This window comes from Chiloscyllium punctatum, chromosome 32 (genome assembly GCF_047496795.1).
Source record: "Chiloscyllium punctatum isolate Juve2018m chromosome 32, sChiPun1.3, whole genome shotgun sequence".
Classification (NCBI taxonomy): domain Eukaryota; kingdom Metazoa; phylum Chordata; class Chondrichthyes; order Orectolobiformes; family Hemiscylliidae; genus Chiloscyllium; species Chiloscyllium punctatum.
The window spans coordinates 3,353,741-3,381,359 of NC_092770.1; the positions used below are offsets into that span (position 1 = coordinate 3,353,741).

The 27,619-nt window shown below is 40.0% G+C and overlaps 1 protein-coding gene across 1 annotated transcript in view; it reads right to left on the reverse strand.

The window, feature by feature from the left end:
* Positions 1-8,290: 8,290 nt before the first annotated feature.
* The window catches only part of asz1 (ankyrin repeat, SAM and basic leucine zipper domain containing 1), a 76,360-nt gene continuing 57,031 nt past the window's right edge, over positions 8,291-27,619 (reverse strand). Inside the window, exons 11-13 of the mRNA XM_072552681.1 lie at positions 16,756-16,861; positions 15,525-15,638; positions 8,291-8,674 (exon numbers count right to left, since the gene is read on the reverse strand). Of these exons, the coding sequence (XP_072408782.1) occupies positions 8,525-8,674; positions 15,525-15,638; positions 16,756-16,861 (370 nt within the window). The 3' untranslated portion in view covers positions 8,291-8,524. The remainder of the gene's footprint in view (positions 8,675-15,524; positions 15,639-16,755; positions 16,862-27,619) is intronic.

Below are 27,619 nucleotides of genomic sequence, written 5' to 3' on the forward strand. Positions count from 1 at the left end.
TGGACGTTATGTAATCGTAGTCTGGATTAGTGGTGCTGGAAGAGCACAGCAGTTCAGGCAGCATCCAACGAGCAGCGAAATCAACGTTTGGCAAAAAGCCCAAACGTCGATTTCGCTGCTTGTTGGATGCTGCCTGAACTGCTGTGCTCTTCCAGCACCACTAATCCAGTATTTGGTTTTCAGCATCTGCAGTCATTTTTTTACCTTTTACCTTGTTATGTAATCGTAGACTGAGCGGTGTGTTTTTGACTGATAGGAAGGGAATATTTTAAACGCAATCTGCACCACTTGCACAACCCACTTGTATTATGTAATGTAATCTACAGAGGTTCAATATATTCGTACAGGTACATAGCTCTGTACCACATGTAACACAGTGAAAATACAGATCTGGTAAACTATACCCACCAAATCGAATTACTTTGTATATGGTAGTTTCTTCAAATTGGATATTCCCATTGTCTGGAAGTTTATTTTATTGTCCTGACAGTCTGGATGCTGTTAACATGAAACTATAAAAAACTTGTGTTGTTCGAGCTATAACAATCAACACAGGTTCTCAATCCTTACTTACATGTTACTTTATAATTAAGGTGCTTCCAGTTAGTGAGTGGAAAATAATCAAACTCTGTCCCTCGAACGACTATGTTGTTATCTACATCGATGTGGGGCCGGTAGCAGAGTGCTTCCAGGTAGATTTGCTGGCTAAATTGTTCTGTTAAGTGCCTCCTTTCCGATTCCAAACAATTCATGAAGTAGAACTGAACTAAAATTCTGGCCTAAACTCTTCAAATGCAGTAATTTTGGCGCTAATCTCTATACACGTTGCTTATGGAAAGACGAAATGAAATCAGCATCAGTCTTAGAATAATTAAAGATGCGAGCTTCAGAATACACAGCCTCGTTTTTCACAGTGAGCCACCAATTCCACATCCTTTTTCGTTAAATACTCGTTTAAACAAATGAAAGGTACATTGATCACAGCATTGCCGTTTGAGGTGAAGGGCAGTGCTTGTCACTGGCCACCCGGGTGTTTTCCTATCTTCCTGGTGGTGGAAATTGAATAAAGATTCGTGCACTTTGAGTCTCTCACTAAAAAAAAGAAAAAAATAAACAGGAGATTAAATAAAAAGAGGAAGAAAGAAAAAAAAATGAAAGGTACATGAGTATGAATTTCTTTGCCCTGATTTTTTGACTCTTTAATATTTGACTATTGCTGCAGCGATTGTGTCGACAGTGCGCTGTATCTTCCAAATAGCATAAGGAAAGCAACTGAAGCAAAACTCAACGAATGCAAAAAAAAACATGCCACCACAATTTTATTTGTAAATTGTAACATCTTCCGGGAGACTCGAGGTCTTTATTTGTAAGGTCAGTTGCATTCTCTTTAGATCCTGATTGCACTAAATGGGGCCCGTTTCCAATTGGAAGGTAGGGGCAAATTATTGTAAATGCTGTAATCCATACAGAAAACAATAAATGCTGGAGATCACAGCGGGTCAGACTGTGGAGAGAGGGCAAGCAGAGCTGATGAAGTCTTCAAGCAGTCAGTCTAAATTACTGGACCGAGAACACGGCCACGGTTTCAAGGAAATCAATAATTTGTCACGTCCAGCGGACCTCAGAACGGCTCTCAACCTCTGAAGCCGAAGAGCGGGCTTTGACAAGAAGCCGCACTAGCTCAAGTACATCGGAGGATGCATGAAGCGATTAACAGAAGCGGAAAATGATGGGCAGGTTTTACTTTGCAAGCAGCCCCCCAAGAACTCGTAATCCTCACCCGACCCCCGCCAGCAATCGAAACATCCGAAACAATTTAACATGTCTGCAAATTCAACCCATTTAAAAAAATACATTACGTGCTTGCTTGGTGATAAAAAGAAGTTAATTCGACAAAAAAACAACCATTCTGTATTCGAACACATTTTATTAGATTAGATTCCCTACAGTGTGGAAACAGGCCCTTCGGCCCAACCAGACCACACCGACCCTCCGAAGAGTAACCCACCCAGACCCATTTCCCTCTGACTAGTTCACCTAACACTATGGGCAATTTAGCGTGACCGATTAGGATGTGCAGGTCACCCGAGCACCCGGAGGAAACCCACACAGACACGGGGAGAACGTGCAAACTCCACACAGACAGTAGCCCGAGGCTGGAATCGAACCTGGGACCCTGGTGCTGGTACCGTGCTGCCCTTTACGTTCATAAAGCTCTGCTTATGTTACACATTATCATTTGGAGGTGCCGGTGTAGGACTGGGATGTACACAGTTAAAAATCACAACACAATACCAGGTTCTAGTCCAACAGCACTAATCGGGAGCACTAGCTTTCGGAGCACTGCTCCTTCATTAGGTGGTTGTGAGCAGCGCTCCGAAAGCTAGTGATTCCAATTAAACCTGTTGGACTATAACCTGTTATTGTGTGATTTTTAACTTTACACATTATACACCATGAAGTGAAATAATTAGGTGGATAAGTAATTGCTTCATGGAAAGAAATCCGGTCAATATTAAATGCTACCAAAAAGTGGCAGTTCTTTTAGTTGGTTTAATTTTCACCGAACAACATGTCTATCTACCAGTAACTGGGCGGGTTTTTTTTCAGACTACATAGCAGGGGGAAGTACTTGCCAAGAACTCCTTTCGGTAAAGGATTAAAAGCGTTAAATCTTATTAAGTGTTTGGTCCGGACAAGAAGAAACGAGGGTTGTGCCAACACTGGGGCCAATTAAAAGCCGTTTAAATCCCCCTGTCTGGTCCAGCCTGACACACACATACTCGGATCTTCCGGCATATTTTTAGTCCTGCTATTCGCCCTCCCAGTTTCTGAGGCTTCACTAACAGTACGAAATAATAAAACGCACTATAAACAGGTGCACATACTTTCAGAAAGTCTGCTATAAATGGGAAAGGTGAACCCAACAAGAGGGCTTTGCAGATAAGCGCATTGTGACATTAAACTTGAAACATATCAGGGAGAGTGAACGCTTTCGTGCGCACCTTCCCTTTCAAATGCCTGTCTATTTTATGACAATGATTCACTGTCATGGGCTCAAAGAGGAGCTAAAAATCGAGAATAACTGCAAACCCAGTTCACCAGATAATTACATTATTTTTTTCTTTAAATAACGCTCTCAGTAGGGTAGGGGATTCGGGTGTAAGTGAGTGTCGTTCTCTCGGTGTAGAGAGCATGTCCGTTGAACTGAACATTTTTCCGGTTTCTCAACTCTTTTTAAAGGTTAGTCAACGCCAAATTATAGCATGGGGTTGTTGTGAGGCCAATCCACATTGGATCCATTAAACAGGATCAAAATGGATCAATTTATCGGATCTTAGATCTCTAAATCTCCCAAAACGCTTCTCTCTCCTAATTCGCACTAAATCTCATTTACCTCTAAGGTTCTTTTCGTGGATGAGTTCGGCACCCAGTTAAGAAACGCTCCGTTTATAAACCACTCCCCCTGCTTTCCCATCGACTCACGACCTTGACCCTCCACTAGTTATACAGCCCTCCGTACACCATTCCCTCTCATTAGCCTTCACTACCAGTCTGATGCCTTGCACGGACCTTTTAAGATTAGTAAACACGCGCGCTTCTTGCCGGAGCCAGAACCAAATTGAATTGAACTAGAAAAGGGAAGTAAGGAGGTGATGACATGGGACTCACAGGGTCACTACTTCTGGGCCGTATTTCTGAGCCAGAAGGTCCAGATTCAAGCCCCTTCTGCTCCAGCCGTGTGCAATAGCATCTCGGAACATGCTTAGTGAATAAATGAGGTGTGGTCTAACAAGGCAAGGGGCTGCACTATGCATGGTAGGACCTGAAGGTCAGAGGGAGTTTGGTGTGCAAAAGGCATATTGTATACGGTACTTGCCTTATGAACCAAGGTGTAGAAATCAAGAGCAAGAAAGTCGCACTGGAACTGGGTAAAAGGCTGGTTAGGCCTAGTGCAGTTTTAGTCACCACTTCGTGGGAGGGATGTGATTGGACTAGAGAAAGGGCGGGGGAGATTTACAGAATGCTGTCTAGACTGGAGGGTCTGAGCTATAAGATTAGAGAGACTGTGAGTATTACCATAGAGCAGTGAATTACGAGAGAAAACCTGGTACAGGTGTACACATCAAGAGGGCCAAAAACTGGGGCAAAGCTTTATTTTTCCACTCAGATGGTCGTGAGAATCTGGAACTTACTACCAGAAAGTGTGATTGTGTCAGAACCTCTTGTAACATAAAGCAATATTTGGATGTTCACTTGCTTTACGAGATTTTCCAGGGTTATGGAAATGGGATTAGTGCAGTCAAATATTTGTTGAGTGACATAAACATATTGAAGTGAATGGCCTCATTCTGTGCTGTAAACATCTATAGGAATGGGTTATGACAGTTTGATCCCTTCAACTTAATAGGAATGATGCCTCAAGCCACCAGTCTCTTTAATCAGATCTCTTCAACACACCCGATTACAACCCCTGAGCCATTAGCGGTCATACTTTCAGTTGCCCAAACCTTAAACTCGAGAATTCCTCTTCCCCAACCCCTTCCTCCCTCCATTTCTTGCCTTTTTCGAGTTGTAACTTAAAACCTACCTGTCTGACCAAGCTTTTGGTCAGCTTACCTGCTATCACAGTTGACGGAGTGTCAATTTTTGTTTGATAACATTCCTGCAAAAGCAATTTGTATTTTGCATCTGAATCCTTCAGTTGATGTGGAAATGTGAAGTCCTTTTGCACTGCAATTATCAATGACACCATACAACCAAGTCGATATTAAGAGCCAAAACACAGAGCAGTGGAAACATTATTCTTGATATTGCATGGGTAAACAGGACAGTTCACACTCTGTGTACAAGAACCCATTTCTCAGCTGTTGAATTAAGGATCAAACATCTCTAATCCTCCAACTGTCCCATCTAAGATGGTCCATAATCTAGGCTTTGCCTTAACCAAGGAGAGGGGAATGATACAGTCAAAACAATGATGTAGTAATATGTAGTGGATCTAGATGCACCAATGGGAAAAGAAATAGAATAGGTTTAGTATTCCTTGAGACAATTTGCAGATATCAAATGCAAAAATAACCTGTGTGCCTACTGGAGCAACTTTACAAAACATTGTCCCAATTGTCTGTTTTCCCATTCACGGACTGATTAGCAACTGCATATATGTTCACAATATAGGTTCTTCTGGTGCATTTTATAGCATTCCTATCTCCAGATCAGAGGGCTTGATTTCAAGCTCCACCTGCTCCAGATGTGTCACAACATATCTGAACAGATTGTTTAATAACATCTACAAGGTCACAATAGGGCTGTTGCGACACAATGGTGGTGTCCCGACCACTGATTTGGTAGATCTGGGTTCAAATGTCACTACCCCCATTTCATAACACAGTTGAGGAATCTGAAATATTTAAGTGCTTTTTGTAGTGTCTAGATCCAAGAGGTATGATATCCATTATAAGAAAGCTAAACAGTTTGCTTGAAAATATCTTCAGTGCACAAAATGGGTAGCTATGGAAAGCAGTGGACAGCTTCAGTTGGACAGCTAGGTTACTGCTGAGGGCAGTACAAATGCCCTCAAATGAAAGTTAATTTTCACAGATTGGTAAATATTCTGGGTATGGAGAGGTTGAGTAGCTTGGATTTAGATGAGATTTTGATTTAGAAGAATGAGAAGACCACCTTATTAAACTCATACAAGATTGTTTGGTTGCTTAACAGGCTACACATGTAGAGGTGGTTTCTCCATATTTCAGAGTCTCGGACCAGATAGCATAATCTCAGAATAACGGGTAACCCATTTACAACAGATGAGGAAAACTGTTTGATCTCAGGTGGAATTCTTTATTGTTGAGAACTATAGAGGCTGGGTCATTAAGCATATTCATGTCTGAGATAGACAGATTTTTAATCAATAAGGGAATCAAAGGTTCAGCACAAAAATGAAGGTGTAGTTGAGAATTATCAGGTCAGCCAAGATCTCATTAAATGCAGAGCAGATATGTTGGACCAAATAGCCCACTTCTGCTTCTACGTCCTATGGTCTTACACTAGTACCTTTCTTGATATATAATATATATATTGATGACCTAGACTTCATATGCATCAAAATTTATAAGGATTGTTGACTATGAGGTTAAACCAAGACTGAGTGAGGACAGAGATAGGCTGATGGCACAGGTGGACACAGAGTCATAGAGATGTACAACATGGAAACAGACCCATCGGTCCAACCTGACCGTGCCAACCAGACATCTCAACCCAATCTAGTCCCATCTGCCAGCACCCAGCCCATATTCCTCCAAACCCTTCCTATTCATATACCCATCCAAATGCCTCAAATGTTGCAATTAAACCAGCCTCCATCACTTCTTCTGGCAGCTTATTCCATACACGTACCACCCTCTGTGTGAAACAGTTGCCCCTTAGGTCTTTTTTTTAATCTTTCTCCTCTCACTCTAAACCTATACCCTCTAGTTCTGGACTCCCCGACCCCAGGGAAAGGACTTAGTATATTTATCCTATCCATGCCCGTCATGATTTTGTAAACCTCTATAAGGTCACCCCCTCAGCCTCCGACACTCCAGGAAAAACAGCCCCAGCCTGTTCAGCCTCTCCCTATAGCATAAATCCTCCAACCCTGGCAACATCCTTGTAAATTGTTTCTGAACCCTTTCAAGTTTCACAACATCTTTCCAATAGGATATCACAGAATTGGGCACGGGAGATGGGGACCGAGGTCCAGAAAGGGGAGAGAGGTGTCTGCAATGGTCCAGGTGAACTTAAGATCAGAGTGGAAGGTGTTAGTGAACCATCTTGGACACCTCTCTCTCCTTCCTGGACCTCTCCCTCTCTGGTAATCTATATCAAACCTGCAGCTACTTGGTCCAAACCTCCTCCCACCCTCATCACTCCTGTAAAAATGTGATCCCTTACTTCAAATTCCTCTGCAGCATCTGCTCCTAGGAGAGCAATTCTACAGCAGGACATTCCAGATGGCCTATTTCCAGGACCGCAATTTCCCCTCCCACGTGATCAACAATGCCCTCCAGCACATTTCCTCCACTTCCCATAACTCTGCCCTTGAACACTACCCTTCCAACCACAACGACGACAGAATCCCCTGGTCCTCACCTTCCACTCTGCTAATATCGAGATAGTGTGCATTATCCTCCACCATTTCCATCACCTACAATTAGTCATATTTCCCTTGCCACCCCTATCTGCATTCCACAGAGGCCATTCCCTCCTTGACTCCCTTGTTAGGTCCATGTACCCCCTCCACCAACCCACCCTCCACACACGGCACCTTCCTTTGCCGCCACAACAGATGTAAAACCTGTGCCCACACTTTTCCCCTCATCTCTGTCCAATGGCCCAAAGGATCTTTTCACGACTGCAGAGATTTTCCTGCACATCCACCACCTCATCTACTATGTACATTGCTCTCGATATGGTCTCCTCTACATCAGGGAGACAGAGCATCAACTTGTGAATTATTTCTGGGAACATCTCTGGGACACACATACCCAACAATTCCACTACTTTGTGAGCAACCACTTCAACTCCTCCTCCCACTCCACCAAAGGACATGCAAGTCTTGGGCTGCCTCCACCACCAAACCCAAGCTACCCAACGCCTGGAGGAAGAACACCTCATTTTCCACCTTGGGGCCCTTTAATCACATGACATCGCAGACTTAATTAGTTTCCAAATTTCCCCTCTCCCATCTCATTCCAGATCCAACCCTCCAATTCGGCACCAGCCCTCATGACCTGTCCATCTTCCTTCCGACATATCTGCCCCTCCCTCCACTCTGTCCTATCACAATCACCTCCCCACCTGCATCTACCTATCGCCTTCCTTGCTATGTCATCCCCAGCTCCAGCCCCAGCCCCACCTCCACCCTCCTATTCATCTCTCAGCTCCCTTCTACACACCCCCACACTCCTGAAGGGCTTATGCCTGAAATGTCGACTCTCCTGCTCCTCAGATGCTGCCTGACCTGCTGCGCTTTTCCAGGCCACACTTTTCGACTGTGACTCCACAGCATCTGCAGTCCTCATTTCCTCTCAGTTATTGTTAAATTACTTGTACATATTGTTTATGGCCGAGATCTAATAAAAATACTTTTCGAACAACAAGTTTTCTTTTTGATATCAAACATTGGCTTAACTTCCGAATGAAAAAATAGAGTGCATGAGATTCTTATAATTGCAAAAGGCTCATATAGAAAATTATGAAAAACTTGCTAGGCAAGAAAACACATTATTTATATTCAGCTGGTTTTAATACAAGATGAACGCGATAATTAGAGTTACAGCAACTATTTACAAATGTTTCCATCTCAGATACAATATTCGTAATTAACGTTTTTTTTAAATGGCACCATTGTTTTAACTTAAACAAAAATACAATTATGAAAAATAGTTGCACTCTTCATTAAGCAGAATGATGCCAAGAACCAAATCTTTCAAATAAATAAGACCAAGAATGAAAGAAAAAAACCTTAATTTCCAGCTTAATTTCTCAGCACACGTAATTTTATGAGGGAAAAAATAAATCCAGTTCCAAACAGGCCAATTGCTACTTTCTTTAAGAATCGATTGGGTTGGAAATAACTTTGTACGGCTGGTATCCGATTGGAAGCTTGCTCTTGATCATTCTGCAACTAAAATGGAAAGATACAATTAACGAGCGTTTTTAAAAATGTGTACATTTAAATCTTCTTGAAAAACCTGAATGTTAGGGTTTAGCATTAAATCAGCATGAACTCTAGAGGCTGATCAAAGATTTTTCAGTTGAATTAATTTCATGAAATGCATTACAATTTCATTACAGACTGGCAACTTTAGAAAAAAGGATTCAAAATACTTAAAGACTGACTCAAGATTACACATTTTCAAACTTTTACTGTAGCCATCTGTACTTTACAGAAAATTGCCCTTTTATAATTATCACACATTACACACTCTGTAGAATTGTTGCCCTTATAGCAATAGCCCACAGTGCTCGCACTTCCAGTGGGTTGCTGTATCTCAACCTCGCAAGGTGGTAACTATAAGGAATGAGATATTTTCCTCTACTTTTGGAGAGTTCCTAGAACTTACCAGCAACAGTAAAGCTTATTCCAATTATACTTCTTCTACCAACCACACCAGGATGCATCTCCCATAATTGTTTAGATCCTTGCAGAATGAATTTCTGACTGAAAACTATTGCCCTCCTACATCCATTTGCAGAGCTAAAAGCCAAGAATCTTCAACCCTCTATTGAACACAGAGAAACCTTAGACCATTTAAGGTATTCATTAATTTGCAGGGAAGTCTGTAACCTGATCTCAAAAATGGCTGCCATAGAGAGGAATTCAAAGGAAATGTAAAGCACATTAACTTTGCATTCAGGCAGAAGTACAATTTAGCTATTCCTCTCCAATATCTTTTCATTTTAGAAGCAAATGAACAGTTACAATCCAATTATTACAGTCTGATAACTCCACCACCATTCTAGGATTTGGAAGACTCAGTCTACTCATTGTGAACTCAGATTGCTGGCATCATCTCCAAATGTGAAGACCATTCATCATCTTCTGGAGTAAACCAATCTAAAGCTTCCTTTGATTTCTACAATCAGACTATCCAGGCTTGCTGTCAGGCAAACTGCAGAATAGGTCAGTTGACTCCATTATTTACTTCTAATGTAAAGACAGAGTTCGAAAATATAATCTCAGTTGCAACAAATGTAACTATATCATAAATATGCTTCAAACAGTAACTTGGTGATTCATAAAGTGCAGTGAATATAAATGAAGAAGAATTCTGTTATCTTTGAATTGACAGCTAATTGTATTGAATCATGCTTTATTAACATGTGATTACTCAAATCAATGTCAACTGCAAAGAAGTAATGAGCTCTGATTCAATCTGCTGTCACACATTAAGAATCTCTATCATGTAGGAGAGTAAAATGATTTCCATCAATTAAATACTCTAATGTGAAGTGGAGAGTTCATTTATTGGATATCAAATTAGAAATGAATAGCTAAAAACAAACTAACTGAGAAGATTTCCACCCTCAACATCAAAATGTATGATGAATAAAGCATAAGAATTGCAGAAGGCCAAAAATCTTGTCAAATTCTAAAAATAAAGTATTTTAGTCACTGTCAGTTATTTTTTAAAAATCACAATATACTTATGTTTTTTTAACCGTAACCTGACTAAAATAAAAAAATAACTCTTTAGGAATATGAGTGGAAGAAATTATTGAAAACATATTCATCCTTGGAACATAGAGTTGGCAGTAATACGAACACTTGGGTTATACATTAAACTTTAACGTTTTTGTCTTTGAGCAGCCCAGCCATTCAACCTGGTTACTGCAGATCTCTTGCCTCAACTCCATTTTCCTGCCTGCTCATAATATCCCTCAGTTCCAGGAGAACAAAATCTGTCTTCTTCATCCTTAAATATACTGAATGATGGAAAATTCACTATCATCTGAGGTAGAGATTGTCAAAGATATAGAACATTAATAAATTTGTCAAATATGATCTTTCATTTGTAAAACCATGTTGAACCTGTTGAATCATATGATTGTTTTAAGTGCATTACAAGTTCCATAATAGATTTCAGAAGTCTCTAGACAACTGATGTCAGGCTGACTCACTTGTAGCCATGACATCTGTTGACTTTCAACTGTCTGAGACTATTCAAGAGTTCAGGAAATTTTGGAAAGTCATAATCACTGCACCCATTATCGCTGCAGCTCCAGCTTTCCAACCTTGGAACACAGGCAGTCAAATGCCAGGAACTTGGCGACTTTAAATTACTTAAGCTTTGCCAATAATTTTTCTCATTTGCTATTGAGTTTGTCACTCTTATTAGCCTCTTGGTTACCTTGCAAGTAATTTGCGCCTTCAACTGTGAAGACTGACAAAATGTTTGTTCAATACTTCTGCCATTTCCTCATTACAATTGAGCTTGTCTCTGTGACTAAAGGATTGACATTTGCTTTAGCTATACATTTGTAAAAGCTCTAATAATCTGGTTTTATGTTAATTTATAGTTTGTGGTCATATTCTAATTTTCTCCTGTTGTCAACTTGCTGATTGCTCTTGCTGGTTTTAAAAACTTCCCCAATTCTACTGGTAATGTTTAGGCATTGCTCTCTTCTTTGCAACATTATAACCATAACATACTCAACTTACCCAGCAATCCATGGAGGGATCCTTCATATTTTTGTTGCATACAGTTAATTATTTCTTTAAATGTTTCTCACTATTCATTTACCACAATGCCACATTTATCCTTTAGTGTATTCATCCAACCAACCTCAGCCAGCTCACCCCTCATATCTACATGATTAAGATTTTTGTTTAGGAGTGGATTTAGTCACTGTGAAGCCTAATGTGGAATTTAATATTATAATCACATTTTTTCAGAGAATCTTTCACTATCAGGTTACTAATTAAATCATTGTACAATACTATAAACAAAACGGCTTTATCCCTAATGTCAATTTATCAACAATGTATTGTTTCAGGGAACTGTCACAAAAACATTCTTAAATAAAAACCTTTCAGAACAGTTTTGCTATTCGATTTGTTCTCTAGACATGAAGAATAAGGTCCTTTACCCTTACCATGCTATGTTTCTCAGAAGCTCCAAATGATTCATGCTCAATGATATAACTGTTGTTAGTGGGGCTATAAACTGCTCCCAGTAACTTTGTTTCTGATTACCAACACTGAATGTACATACTGATCTTCTGAACTATTTCTTTCTTCACTATTGTACTTCCTAACCTTTTCTATCAGGGCTAATGCTTCTTTTCCCATTCTGTCTAAATGCTATGCATGATGGAATTATTTGGCTACTGGAAAGATGTTTCAAAAAACAATGAATACTTCTTTCCGGCTCATCAAAGAAATAACTAAGAATGGTGAAAATGACAAAATTTCACAATAGAACTCTTCGCATTGACAGCTTGCCCAAGTGGTTGACCAATTTATCTACATGTATCATCAATGGTGCTTCCATTCTAACCAGCAGTCAGAAATAAATGAAGATTGGAATCCTGGTAACATTAATACAATAGGTAATGCACAGGTAAGAACTTAAGTTGTCTGTGCAAATGTTGTTCTGCTTGTGGCCACTTGATTTCCCATCATGGGTAACTGATTGCATTTGGATGATTCAACAGCAGTTGTTGTATTTCTCTCCTCTGTGCTACTGTCTGCAAATTGTACTATTTTAGCTGCTGATTAATTAACTTTTTAATCTATTTTGTGGATTAATTGTAGTTCTATACTGTTCTCTGCAACCTATCTCAGATTGGCAGTCATTAGATCTCATTAAATTTAAAACGCATAACAATGTAGCAATAAGTACAAAATGAAGCATATTATTTTGAAAAATCTTGCCATGGCTTAACTTTTGTTTCAGACAAAATCACAATGAAGAGATTTGATTGAAAATTCAGTGATGCACTGTTGGAAGTGCCATCCTTTCAAAAATGCATTAATCCACAGCTCCATTTGCTTTTTCAGGTGGGTGTAAAAGATCCTAAAGGCAATATTTTAAAGATGCATAGAGGAGTTTATCCATGGTACCCTGCCAATATTTATCCCTCAATCAATCAAACTCACTAAAAATAAGTGGTGTGCCTGTTACCATGGTGAGGGAGCTGACTATGAGCTTATTGGGTGCTGCATTTTAAACATTTCTTTATTCATGGGACGCAAGTATAACTGGCAGGGCTGGGAAATATTTCAGCCTGATCTTTTGCACTCTCATGCTGGTCTCTCTGCCATCACAGAGGATGCACATATTCATAAAACGTCTTCCCAATGTAGGTAATTTAATCACTCACCACCATCCACATTTGAATATGCCAACGGAAGAACTTTGATTTGATCTGCTAATTATGGGTCACTCCAATCTATCGATTATCAGATCATATAGATCTGCCAATAACATGCTGGCTCTGCTATTCAGCATACTTATACTCCTGTATTTTAGACTAAAGCTCAGTTTTGGTTGTTTCTGGCCAATGTCTCTCAGCTGCATATAACTGTTGTCACACAACAATGTGAAATGCCCTTCACAGTGAACAAACAGGCCTTGCATAATGACTATTTTCCTTAGGATGTGTATATACATGGCTACATAGGAATCTAAAAGGGACAATGTAGCAAACAGGCTGTTTACAGCAAATAGAAATTTGAGAAAACATTGCTCCTGGCACATATCAGGGATAGTTGCTTGGTTAAACGGGAATGGTAAAGTCAGGGACATGATAGGCTATGAAATTATAGATTTCTGCATCAAAAGATGACCCAGCGTGTCTCCTGAATGTTCAGATTTGTACTGCTAAACCTATTCTAGATTTATTCCATTTTGCACAGTGGTAGCACCAGACAATACAATCAAGATAAAGCATTAGGATGAAACTTTGGACCAGATTTTCTGAGGGAAAAAAAAATCTCTCAGATTGCCACTTTGGCCTTGCTGCTATGAAAGAGGGGAACTCCGTATAAATTTCACTCAATGTCTGGAATCCATTGGGACCTTTATTCTATGACTGTTCTCAGTTGAAGGAATACCATTGTACAAATTTACAGATTGCTTTTTCAAATTAATTTTGATGCAGAAAACGTATTAACAATTTAAATACTTTAATTAATTTGAGTTTGGGATAAAAATCACTGAGCTCAATCAGCAGCTACCATCCAAAACCAAAACGATAAATAACTTTAGCTTTAAAGATAGGAACTAAATTATTGATTCTAAGCTTAAAAAAAGTTAAATTTCTCAGAGAACCAGTCAAAGCTACAATGCCCATTAAGGTGTGTTCATTAACTCGTGTTACTATTTTGTAGATATTTTGTAACCCATGTGGCTTAATGCTTCAAGAAAATCACTCTGCCCTAAATTCCTGCTCAACTATTAAAAGTGACATGGTGCTCCTTCAAAGGTACGCCTGAAGATGATGGACATTCAGCTTAGAATACTGTAACTTCAACAATTATAATTAGAATGACTGTTTGAAAAGATTTATCCTCAGTGGGGAGGGGGCGGGAGGGTGGGAAGGAGGAGGAACATGTACATAAACAGGTGTCTGGAAAGCAGTGGTAATGAAAAAAAACCCTCTCTTTTCACATCAGTTCAAGCATGGAAGCGAGAGATGTGTTGAAACCATGTAGCCAAATGATATTTTCACGACACTAATGGAGCAGCAACCTTAAATTTGGGATACCTGAAATGCCATGGTCTCGATTTGATCAAAGCATTAATATTTATTCTTTCCAGTGGATTCTTATTGGTAAGCCAGTAAATGTGCCTGCCCATAGCTCAGGATTCCTGATAGCAGCTTCCAGTTCCATAGCCCAGCAGATGTGCTGAGTGCTTTAGTGACCTCCAAATCTGATCTAAGAATCCTGGTTGTAGCAATTGTTTTCAGAAGTGAAAGGAGAGAATAGGGAAATCCCTATTTCAGCCTTGAATCATTTCAAACAATTTTAATAATTACTATCTTCAACCTGACTCATTAACCTTACCAGTACTATGAAAACTGATCTGGGATAATTATTGATGGAAACTGAAAGAACTGTGGATGCTGGAAATCAGAAACAAAAACAGAAATTGCTGGAGAAGCTCAGCAGGTTGTGGCAGCATCTGTGGGAGAAATCAGAGTTAATGTTTCGAGTCCTGTGACCCTTTCTTAGAATTGGGAAACATCCCAGATGCTGCCAGAACTGCTGAGCTTCTCCAGCAATTTCTGTTTTTGTTTCTAATTACTGATGGACCTTGATTTTATACTTAACTGCCAAAAATATTCCCTCACAATGTATTTTCCTGCACTCCTAAACTCCTTTGGGTAACCAATTTTAAATAGCGGATGGCTGATAATTTCCAACTTATATAGGCGATCTTAAGTTCTACTCAACTAAGTTTGCTAACTCGAGCTGTCTTCTTGAGCACTGCAATTAAAGTATATACTTCAATTAAACAAAAATACAAAATCAAGAGTTTGAGCAACTTATAGATTTTACAGAGAATATTTCATATATACAGCCCCTTTAAATGTCAGGATGTTTTCATATGTAACATTATGCATTAAAAGTAAATATTAACTCTTCGTCAGGTTCTTTTCATATTAATTGCTAGATCTCCACATGGCTTCATTCAGTAACAGATTCTTTGCTGACACTAATACTCCATTTGCTGCATCTCTACATTTATTCCCACTCCAACAGTCAATTACTTTCAAGTGACACTTTCTGCCAAATGCCTGTCAATATGTTGTTAGTTCCCAAATGACTGATGTGGTGTTAACATACAGCCTTGACCTCTCCACCCTTGCATCTCTGTCACCACTCAAGTGTTATCCACATTATATCAGATCTACAGTCTTTTTACAAGAATGTAGAGAAAATTCTACTTTAAAAATATGTTTTATAAGAACTACTAAAATCTACTGATTTAAAACTGCACAAGTGCCTGAACACTTCCCTTTACCTTTAGCAGAACATTCCTCAATCTCTGCACTTCTTTATCCAGATCCTGAATACATTTAACCAGGTCTTCACAGGCCAAAGCAGACTTTCGGTCAGGGTCTACATCCAGTACTCTCTGAAAATAGGGAGACAAATGTGATGCAAACTGAAGTTAATAGTACGAGATAATCAGTGGGGAGAAAAAGGTCAAATCTTTGGCTTCAAGTTGAATGCCAAGTGAGCTGATATCACACCAGCAAAATAAAAGCTTTCCTCAGAGAAACATTTAAGATGAGCTGTTTTGCACTGGACTCTCTTGTTACTTTTTATATAAATTTCTAAATGAATATTGTTACAAATTGCCAGGTGCTACCATAATTTAAAAAAAAATGTAATTATCAAGATCTTCTTTAATTCTTGGCCCAAAGACAAGCCTTCAGGTTTTATTCAACAAACCACAGCAAAACGTGATGGTTTTTCTAATTCGTAGGACAAGGAAGCAAGCCTTGAATCCAGCTCAGCCAGAACATGGATCGAATCTCAGATTCTTTCTAATTAATCTGTTCAGAGATGTTATGACACAGCTCTGGAACAGGTGGGGCTTGAACCCAAGCCTCCTGGCTCAGAGGCAGTGTAGAGGAAGGTAAAAGATCCTCGGTACCAATCGCATCCACATCCTAGCTATCCAGCCAATTGCGCTGACCAGCTAACCCATTATTGAGAGGCCACATGAGTAATAAAATAATTTCTGTGCATTTTCAAGTATTCAACCCAGATTGGTGTGGTGGGGAGGAGTGGGGGAATCCAACAGATCTGTTCAATAACTTTGACAATAATTTGTGTACAGATGGTGGAAAAAAGATGAGATTGGGTTCAGCTGTTGAATAGTCGAGGTGGAATATTTGTCCAGTCTGAACACGGTCACTTTGGATAGGAACCACAGGCTGCTGATATTCATGGACTATAACTTAGCTTGAGTTGCCTTCCATCTTAAGAGGATTAAAAATTGGATGTAAAAACTTTGGTATGATGGAAAAATATTTGCCTTTTCAGTATTAATGTAATGTAATGAAATATAATGCCTGAGTTCTTTCCTAAAAAATTAGAACATTTAAATTTTTTCACATTAGTCAACGTAATTTAAAAAGGTCTATTTAATAGGCAACATAGAACTGTTTAGTTTTCTGAATGACCAAAATAAAGGTACATTCTGCAATGGTAAAGGAGAATAGAACATTTCCTCTTAAACATACCAGTTCTGAATTGGTTGATAACTGGTTAGCCACATTCTGAACTGTTAACTTCAAGTGACCACAGTGCTTCTTCAGCTTGATCAAAAATTTTGTAAGTTCTTCACTGCTTGAAAAGAAAAAAAAAGTTTATTATGTAAATTATCTAAAACATAAACAGACAGTCAATGCTATGATCTTGGTAGAGACCAGTAACAAGGTTTTTATAAGATCCAAAATCCCAAATGTTTATGAAAAGAATGAACTGATTAGGATTATGGTTTAAAACAAGAGGTTTGCTATATCAAAATCAAAAACAAACATGGAAAGTAAAGTATACATAAATACTCCATCTTAAACAGTCAGTGCCATAAAATTAATAAAGATACGACGAACAGTTACTTATTCTGTGATCAGGACTTAACTCAGGTTTTCTTCTACACCCATTTAATTTGTATCCCAAAAAACGTCATGTCAAATTCTTCTAAAGATGTCCACTTATTGAAGATTAGACCATAAGATATAGAATTTAAATTAGGTCATTTGGCCCATTGAGTCTGTTCTGGTTTTGTTCATGGCTGATAATATTTCTCAATCCAATCTCCCACCTTTTCCCTTGTAACCTTTGACCCTCTTACTAATTAAGAACCTATCTCTATTTTAAATACAGTCAACGACCTGGCCTCTGTGGTAATGACTTCCACAAATACACTATCCTCTGGCTGAAGAAATTCCTCCTGATTTTAGTTCTAAAGGATTATCCATTTGCTCAGAGTCTTTCCTACTAGTGGAGTGATCTTCTCCACATCTGCTATATTCAGAGCTCTCAGTATTCTGTAAGGTTCAGTGAGAATCTCTCATTCTTTGAAACTCCACTGAGTACAGACCAAGAGTCCTCAACTGCTCCTCATATGATGAGGCCCAGAAATCTACCAATTTCTATCTTGAACAGGTTCAATGATTGAACTTCCATTGCACTTTCAGAGACAGAATTCAAATATATATATACAAACCCAGAGTGCATAAATTGCTCCTCATTTCAGTTTTGAGTCGTGCCTGCTCTGGACTCACTGCTCATCATTCTTTGAAATTCTAGAGAATATAGGTCAATCTCTTCTTATATGTAATCCTGTTTTCCAAGGATTAGTCTGGCAAACCACACTGCATTTCCTCTGTGGCAAGCACATCCTTCCTTAGATGAGACACCAAATTGTACATAATGCTCCAGCTGCAGGCTCACTCATAATTTCAGCAGGACATCTTCACTCCTGTATTCAGATCCTCTTTGCAATGAAAGCCAATTATCAGTTACCTTTCTATTTGCTTGCAATCTTCTGGTTGATCCTCTTTTTCCTCTGTATAGACTAGCTACCTAATCACATGATCATTTACTGGAAGCAAGCTGCTGCTCACCAGAAACCTCTAAAGGGGGCCATTACTCTAACCTCATGGGCCATCACAATATCAACATTTTCAGTTAAGATTTTACTTTTATGGGCAAGTAAAACCTTCATGTCTCTGTATGCAAGGTGGTTGAAAAATGTGGTGCTGGAAAAACACAGCAGGCCAGGCAGCATCTGAGGAGCAGGAGAGTCGACGTTTTGGGCATAAGCCCTTCTTCAGGAATGAGGAGGGTGTGCCAGGCGGCCTGAGATAAAAGGTAGGGGGGAGGGAATTTGGGGGAGGGGCGCTGGGCGTGGAAGGAGGGGAGGGTGAGGGTGATAGGCCGGAGAGGGGGTGGGGGCGGAGAGGTCGGGAAGATGATTACAGGTCAAGAGGGCGGTGCTGAATCCAGGGGTTGGGACGGAGATAAGGTAGGGGGAGGGGAAATGAGGAAGCTGGAAAAATCTACATTCATCCCGTGTGGTTGGAGGATTCCTAGGCAGAGGAATTTGCGCTCTTCCTCCAGGCGTCGTGTGGTCAGGGTCTGGAGATGGAGGCGGCCAAGGACCTGCATGTCCTTGGCAGAGTGGAAGGGGGAGTTAAAGTGTTCAGCCACAGGATGGTTGGGTTGGTTGGTGCAGGTGTCCCAGAGGTGTTCCCTGAAATGTTCTGCAAGTAGGCGGCCTGTCTCCCCACTGTAGAGGAGACCACATCAGGTGCAACGGATACAGTAAATGATGTGTGTGGAGGTGCAGGTGAATTTGTGATGGATATGGAAGGATCCCTTGGGGCCTTGGAGGGAGGTGTGGGTGCCAAGTTTTGTACTTCTTGCTGTTGCAGGGAAAGGTGCCAGGAGTGGAGGTTGGGTTGGTGGGTGGTGTGGACCTCACAAGGGAGTCACAGAGGGAGTGGTCTCTCCGGAACGCTGATAGGGGTGGGAAGGGAAATAGATCCTTGGTGGTGGGGTCTGTTTGGAGGTGGCGGAAATGACAGAGGATGATACGATGTATCCGGAGGTTGATGGGGTGGAAGGTGAGGACCAGTGGGGTTCTGTCCTGGTGGCGATTGGAGGGATGGGGTTCAAGGGTGGAGGTGCGGGAAGTGGAGGAGATGCAGTGGAGAGCATCGTCAACCATGTCAGAGGGGAAATTGCGGTCTTTGAAGAAGGAGGTTCAGTAGTGGAATTGGTCCTCCTGGGAGCAGATGCGGCGGATGCGAAGGAATTGGGAATATGGGATGGTGTTTTTACAGAGGGCAGGGTAGGAGGAGGTGGAATCTAGGTAGCTGTGGGAGTTAGTCGGTTTGTGGTAAATGTCTATGTTGAGTCAGTCGCCCGAGATAGAAATGGAGAGGTCTAGGAAGGGGAGGGAGGAGTCTGAGGCGGTCCAGCTATATTTGAGGTCGGGGTGGAAGGTGTTAGTAAAGTGGATGAACTGTTCAACCTCCTCTTGGGGGCACGAGGTAGCGCCAATACAATCATCGATGTAGCGGAGTAAAAGGTGGGGGGTGGCTGCGGAAGATGGAAGTGGTGTCAAACTGACCTCCAAATTAGAGTTATAGAGTCAAAAGATATACAGCATGGAAACAGACCCTTTAGTCCAACCCGACCATGCCGACCAGATATCCCAACCTAATCCAGTCCCACCTGCCAGCACCCGGCCCATATCCCTCCAAACCCTTCCTATTCATATACCCATCCAAATGCCTCTTAAATGTTGCAATTGCACCAGCCTCCACCACTTCCTCTGGCAGCTCATTCCATACACGTACCACCCTCTGCGTGAAAAGGTTGCCCCTTAGGATTCTTTTATATCTTTCCCCTCTCACCCTAAACCTATGCCCTGTAGTTCTGGACTCCCCAACGCCAGGGAAAAGACTTTTGTCTATTTATCGTATCCATGCCCCTCATAATTTTGTAAACTTCTATAAGGTCACTCCTCAGCCTCCGACGTTCCAGGGAAAACACCCCCAGCCTGTTCAGCCTCTCCCTATAGCTCAAATCCTCCAACCCTAGCAACATCCTTGTAAATCTTTTCTGAACCCTTTCAAGTTTCACAACATCTTTCCGATAGGAAGGAGACCAGAATTGCACGCAATATTCCAACAGTGGCCTAACCAATGTCCTGTACAGCTGCAACATGACCTCCCAAATCCTGTACTCAATACTGACCAATAAAGGAAAGCATACCAAATGCCTTCTTCAATATCCTATCTACCTGCGACTCCACTTTCAAGGAGCTATGAACCTGCACTCCAAGGTCTCTTTGTTCAGCAACACTCCATAGGACCTTAGCATTAAGTGTATAAGTCCTGCTAAGATTTGCTTTCCCAAAATGCAGCACCTCACATTAATCTGAATTAAACTCCATCTGCCACTTCTCAGCCCATTGGCCCATCTGGTCCAGATCCTGTTGTAATCTGAGGTAACCCTCTTCGTTGTCCATTACACCTCCAATTTTGGTGTCATCTGCAAACTTACTAACTGTACCTCTTATGCTCGCATCCAAATCATTTATGTAAATGACAAAAAGTAGAGTGTCCAGCACCGATCCTTGTGGCACTCCACTGGTCACAGGCCTCCAGTCTGAAAAACAACCCTCCACCACCACCACCTTCTGTCTTCTACCTTTGAGCCACTTTTGTATCCAAATGGCTAGTTCTCCCTTAATTCCATGAGATCTAACCTTGCTAACCAGTCTCCCATGGGGAACTTTGTCAAACACCTTACTGAAGTCCATATAGATCACATCTACTGCTCTGCCCTCATCAATCCTCTTTGATACTTCTTCAAAAAAACTCAATCAAGTTTGTGAGACATGATTTCCCATGCACAAAGCCATGTTGACTATCCCGAATCAGTCCTTGCTTTTCCAAATTCATGTACATCCTGTCCCTCAGGATTCCCTCCAACAACTTGCCCACCACCGAGGTCAGGCTCACTGGTCTATAGTTCCCTGGCTTGTCTTTACCATCCTCCTTAAACAGTGGAACCACATTTGCCAACCTCTAGTCTTCCGGCACCTCACCTGTGACTATCGATGATGCAAATATTCTCACAAACTACCTTTTCTTAACGAGAGATGCACTCAAAGTACAAATATTTTTACTTTTGATCCTTCTTTTCCCCAAAAAGGAAAATGAGTATGGAGTTGATGATAAACTTGCCCAGTGCATAATCTGTATCCAATGTGGAGAGGATTCAACATTGTTGTGAAGAATCCAACAAATTCTTGTTTGCCTGTATTTTGACAAAGCAACACTCACATTTTAAAGGTCACAGACACTATACTAACAGAATATCTTAACATGCCATTTAGGTTACAGGCAATTCTGTTAAATATGAAGTTTGTAGCCAATCCCAAGTGATTTGAACTTTGGAAACAAAAATCACAATTTTGAATTTGTGGATGACACCACATTTTTAGGGAGAGTGAAGGAAGACCTGCAACAAATTAAAGGAGGAGATTAATAAATCTGCAGAATGGGCAATGAACTTGCCAAATTTTTTCTACTGCTTGCAGATTCTGGTCGATATCTTATGAAAAGGATACACAGGCACTGGAGAACGAGCAGGGAAGATTTACAAGAATAATATCAGAAATTCATGCGCATAGATATCACGAAAGGATTGACAGGCTGTCTCTTTTGAGAAAAAGACAGCTGGTGGCTGATCTAGTAGACATCTTTAAAATTATGAAAAGTTCAGATTTAAATAGAATGGATTGAGAGAACGTTTTTACTTATGAGAAAGAACATGCCCAGAGGACCTGGATATAAGATGGGCACTAAAAGAAAACTTAGAATTCAAAGGAAACTTATTTTATGTAAACAGTGATAAGAATGTGGCATTTTGTACTATGAGGAATAGATGAAACACCTAGGTTAAATACATTTAAGGAGAAGCTACATGAGCGTTTGAGGCGAAAAGGGTTGGAGGGTCACAGTGATAGATTTAGGTGAGGAAAGATTGATGGAGGCAAACAGTTTAATGAACCATTTCTGTGCTTAATTCTGTTCCATTCTGAGAAGCGGACAGGGTAGAAGGGGCTCTTGTGGTACAATGGTAATTGTCCAGATTTAAGTCCCAATTATCACAGAAATGTGTCATTGCATAAGCCCGAACAGGTTGATTACAAATAAATTGACTGGGTACATCATAAGAGACTACTTGCTTTGGCAGGAGGGTCTTTAACAGAATCTCAAGATAAGGGGTTGGCCTTTTCAGATTGAGATCAGTTTGAAATCTGAGGAAAAAGATGTTAAAGAACAAAAGAAATAGGAGCTAGCATAGGCTTAATTGCTTATTCCAGCTCAAAGATCAAGACTGCTCTTTTTGCACCATTTTGTAAGCCCAAGGGAAAAATGCATAAATGTGGAATAAGCTAGGGAGAGATTGATCTGTTACTGCATTGGGAAATGCTAATAGTTCATTTGAAATTTAATTTATGATGGGTCAGTTTATTGTATCATGTAACGAAATGGAAGATTATTGATAGTGAAGGACAGACGAGTGCCTAGTGGTATTATCGCTAGACTATTAATCCAGAGATGCTGGTAATGCTCTGGTGACCTGGGCTCAAAACCAGAATTTGAATTCAATAAAAATCGAATTAGGAGTCTAATGATGCTATGAAACCATTGCCAATCGTAGGGAAAAGCCCATCTGGTTCACTAATATCCTTTAGGGAAGGAAACCATGTCCTTACCTGTTCTGACCTACACATCATTCCAGACCCACAGTTGACACTTTTCTGGACAATTACAGATGGATAATAAATGCTGGCCCAGCCAATGAAACTTGACACCCCATGAATGAATAAAATCATTTAAGCACAAATCTTTCACCACTTAAAAGCAGCAGTGCACAATGAAACTAATTTCTAAATACAAAATGAATTGATTCATATTTACTAAATCAAATTATGAATTGTATATTTCAAAATCATTTTATTGGGTTTGAATACAGGAACAAATCTTGGAATTGCAGTTGTGCGCAATCGGTTTCAAAATCAGATTCTTGACCTGTAACTGACTGCATCAAAACTTTGTGATCTGGAGACTAATTGTTGACTGAAATTTGAACTACCCGCTTTTTCATCACACTGTCAGGTCGTAATACTCAATCAGCTACTTCTAAAATGGGAAACTCCTGATACAGCAACATTTGGGAGAGGTTTAAAAGTCAATCAACATTTCAGTTTTTTGAAGTAACATTTCTTTGAGTCATCAGATTGTACTTGCCAACGGTTCTTTATCACTGTTCTATTGAGCTATTTTTGAAAGTTTATTATCATTTTTCACTGAACCATCTTTTTGATATGATTACAATACATTGTTGGTTCTGATGGATAGCTATAAAACTTACCAAAACTATTTTGGTATTACTGTAAGCATTGCCAAAACTACTACCTGTGTAAAATTTAACAACTTGAAGTAACATTTAGTAGTTCAAATGTATTATAAATTATGAAAAAGTGTTCCAATAAATTGAACTTCAGAAATGTTTTTTATAGTTCTGCTCCAAAAATGACTAAATTTCCTTAAAATAAATCCTTAAGAGTTGCAGTGAAACCAAATACCTGCCAACATGACATTTCTTTTACATTTTGGAGATGCATAAAATAAATGTTCTGAAATAAAAACATTTTCAGAAGTATTTCTTCAGTTGAAAACCTGGTTTCACCCTCACTTATATTTAAAAAAAAACTTCAGAACCGGACACTAGGAAAGCAGAAAATAAATGACAGAACTTCAACCAACACACAGAAAGTGCAATTTGTCACTGACAAAGTAAATTATACCTTTCCCATTCATCACTAGTGCAACAGTATATATTTTAGCCACATCATTAAACAACTTTCACAGCAAGAGCTTTGCAGATTTGGACTTAATGTCAATCAATATTTAATATTTGCTATTTAAGGAACTGTTTGTACACCAATCATCCTAATAGTCTCAGAAGAAAAACGTGTCTGTGAAAGCAAATGGCAATGCATCAATCCTAAATAGCTTAACTGCAAGGATCTTCAGTACTCCTTCAACAAACAGCATGTTGTTTGTCCATGGGATAAGCTGGTATTGATATTCCAGAACTTTACCTGTAATAAATTAATCTTTCATATGATCTAATTCAGATATTAAAAGCAGATAACGTCTACACTTGAAGAATCTAGAGATAATTTTCAGGCAAACTCCAAGTTGTTAAAAATTAGAAGTCTGTATAGCAATAGTCCTGCCAATTCCACTCTATACATTGATAATTCGACTGTGTACCAGGTTCACACCAAGCTCACCCACTTTCTTGAACTGCCTATAAAAACTCCTGAAGGTGAGATGGCAGATAAAATACGAGACACTGAGGTACTCACTCAAGCTGACATACCACTGTCCACATTCTATTGAGGCAGTTACAACTGAACTGGGCTATTCGGGCAACCAGAATGCTTGACACTTCCTCATCAAAACAAATCTGTGCAGAACTTGAGTCTGGGGTATGGTGTCATGGAGATTACACCACCAAGGCAGACTGAAGCTTTCATCAGGAGTTCTGATGTTGACCGAGTGGCCTGAGGGAAGCTCCATTCAAGACCACTGCATCTGGTACAACAAAAACAAAACCCGATGTGGTCTCGGTTAAAAGCAAATGCCTAATCAGAGGCAGAGAGAAAATCCCAACTCAATTTATGACTTGTACAAAATTCGTTGTTATATGTTATCCCCTGTTCTATTTGTAACTTGACCTTCAGAGCACAAATCAGCCTTTGCAGTCATCTTAGTACGTGCAGAACCCTACCAAATACCTCAGATGATGAATGTTGTCTTCCCCCGAAGCATGAACAAGTAGTAAATGAATATTTTCCATCTAGTACCTTGAATCAACTAAAGTAGCACAGTTGATATAAAAAATAGGGTGGGATAGTGTAACCACTGAAAGAGTGTTTGAGGCAGTGTATTTTACCTTTTTGTTAATAATATCTGCTCAATTCTGGAAAGTTACTGTAGCAAAATTAACAGCAATCCTAAACTGATTTGAGGATAATTTTTTTTGACAATAGGACATCACTTTTTTAGTTTGGGGAAAATAATTTATATTCCTTTGAGTTCTGAGAAAGGGTCAGCGGACCCTAAAAATTAACTCTGATTTCTCTTCACAGATGCTGCCAGAGCTGTTGAGCTTTTCTAGTAACTTCTGTTTTTGTTTGAGAGAGAGAGAGAGAGAATATCATAATTTCATGAGTGGATATTTGTTCTTCACAAAACCAGTGCCATAAATCTGCTAATGAACAACTAAAGGAAAATGACAAGAGATATTAATGGTTATGCATCAAACTTTAATACCATTGCAACAGGGTCCAAAAGGGCTAACAATCTTTATAAAGCCTTCAGGAACACTTTGTTAGCAAATTTTATTACATTTATTAACTTCTTCAAATGGTGATATTCCCCACTAGGTATACAACAGGTAAGGTAGTTACTAAGATGGGCTTTTTGGAAGATTATGACAAATATTTGCATCACTCAAGTGTCTAGCAAAGACCACTACCAACTAGAGAAAGAAAATCTAATCTTTTTTCCATGTCTTCAACGGCATGCCATCACTGAATTCCCCACTATCATTCAAAACCATCTGAACTTAGAACCAAATCACCGCTCCATTACTGGTGCATTCAAAATTGGGAACTCCCTGCTGAAGAGCTCTGTGGGGCTCTACACCAAATAGACTGCTGCAGTTCAAAACTACCACCTCAAGGACAATTAGCAATGGACAATAAATGCTGGCTTTGTCAAGAACAATTGCATTCCAAAAAGGCAGTTAAAAAGAATTATGATAAACACACCTTTAATCACCCTTTCCACCTGGGGTTGAAACTGTTACAACACAGGGGTGAACCCCTCTGTTAATTAAACCCAACGCCAAGAAAAGCTACCTCACCTCGTACTCTGTTAAAATATGAGTGACAGAGAACTCCCAAACTCTACTATTTAAAGAAAATAACAATTTATTTTCTAACTCTGAAAGTGAACTTTTCAAACAAAAACTATCCAAAAACCTAAGCCCCCCCCCCCCCACCCTTAACTGCTTACTATCTGCCTCCAACTCTGTAATAATATGTTGTTCCAATAAGACACTTATTAAAATTACATCAATTTAATTTCAAATATCTCACAGTCTCTGCCTTCTTCTGTCTCTTCAGTCTTCTGGCTGTTGATCTCCCCGAATCATCATCTTTCTTTTTTACTGCAAGCATGTTTCACATGAAAAGGTACCTTTGAGAGAGAGAGTGTTTTCTAATTTGTCGCAGAGCAAGATGTTATATTGGCAGTTATCTCTCTCTCTTTATGTCAGTTACTCTCTGACTAATTTTCACAATGTCCGCATTCTTATACCCCCCCAACATCGGATGGTCTCACTGGTTCAATGTTGGCAAAACAATAAATTCAAACACGATTGGGTTTGAGTATTCTTGGGCATAATTTAAACTGATTTGTTAAATTTGAATTGCTGTCAAAACAGCAACCAAAACTCAGCATTTCAATTTCCCAAATCGAAATGTTACAGAATTTCAATTTTCCTGTACATTCTGGGATGGATATCTAGTCATACAGACAGGTGCTTGTAAGCTCTCAATTCAGAACAGTATTCTCTCTCTTTCTCTTAAAGGTACAGTACATGCTTTCAACTTCATAACAAAATCATTAGGTCCCAGAGATTTCTCTATTTTAAATTCCTTTCTTTTTCCTTCCATAATTATGCATTACTTTAATTACATTCACAAATTTCTCCTCTTAAATTATTTTTAGTTTACTTTGTTTCACTGATTTTTCTCTGCTGTTGTCAAAACTGACATATTAATAAAAACTGAAGTTGAATTCGAGTATGATATGCTGGTAAAGTCAATCAATCATGAAAGGGTGCCTGGCAAGACAGGATACCTGGATTACACCTCTTCCCACCCTACCTCTTGCAAAAATGCCATCCCGTATTCCCAATTCCTCCGCCTCTGCCGGATCTGCTCCCAGGAGGACCAATTCCACCACAGAACACACCAGATGGCCTCCTTCTTTAGAGACTGCAATTTCCCTTCCCATGTGGTTAAAGATGCCCTCCAACGCATCTCGTCTACATCCCGCACCTCCGCCCTCAGACCCCACCCCTCCAATCGTAATAAGGACAGAACGCCCCTGGTGCTCACCTTCCACCCTACCAACCTTCGCATAAACCAAATCATCTGCCGACATTTCCACCACCTCCAAACAGACCCCACTACCAGGGATATATTTCCCTCCCCAACCCTTTCCGCCTTCCGCAAAGACCGATCCCTCCGCGACTACCTGGTCAGGTCCACGCCCCCAAACAACCCACCCTCCAATCCTGGCATTTTCCCCTGCCACCGCAGGAACTGTAAAACCTGCGCCCACACCTCCTCCCTCACCTCTATCCAAGGCCCGAAAGGAGCCTTCCACATCCATCAAAGTTTTACTTGCACATCCACTAATATCATTT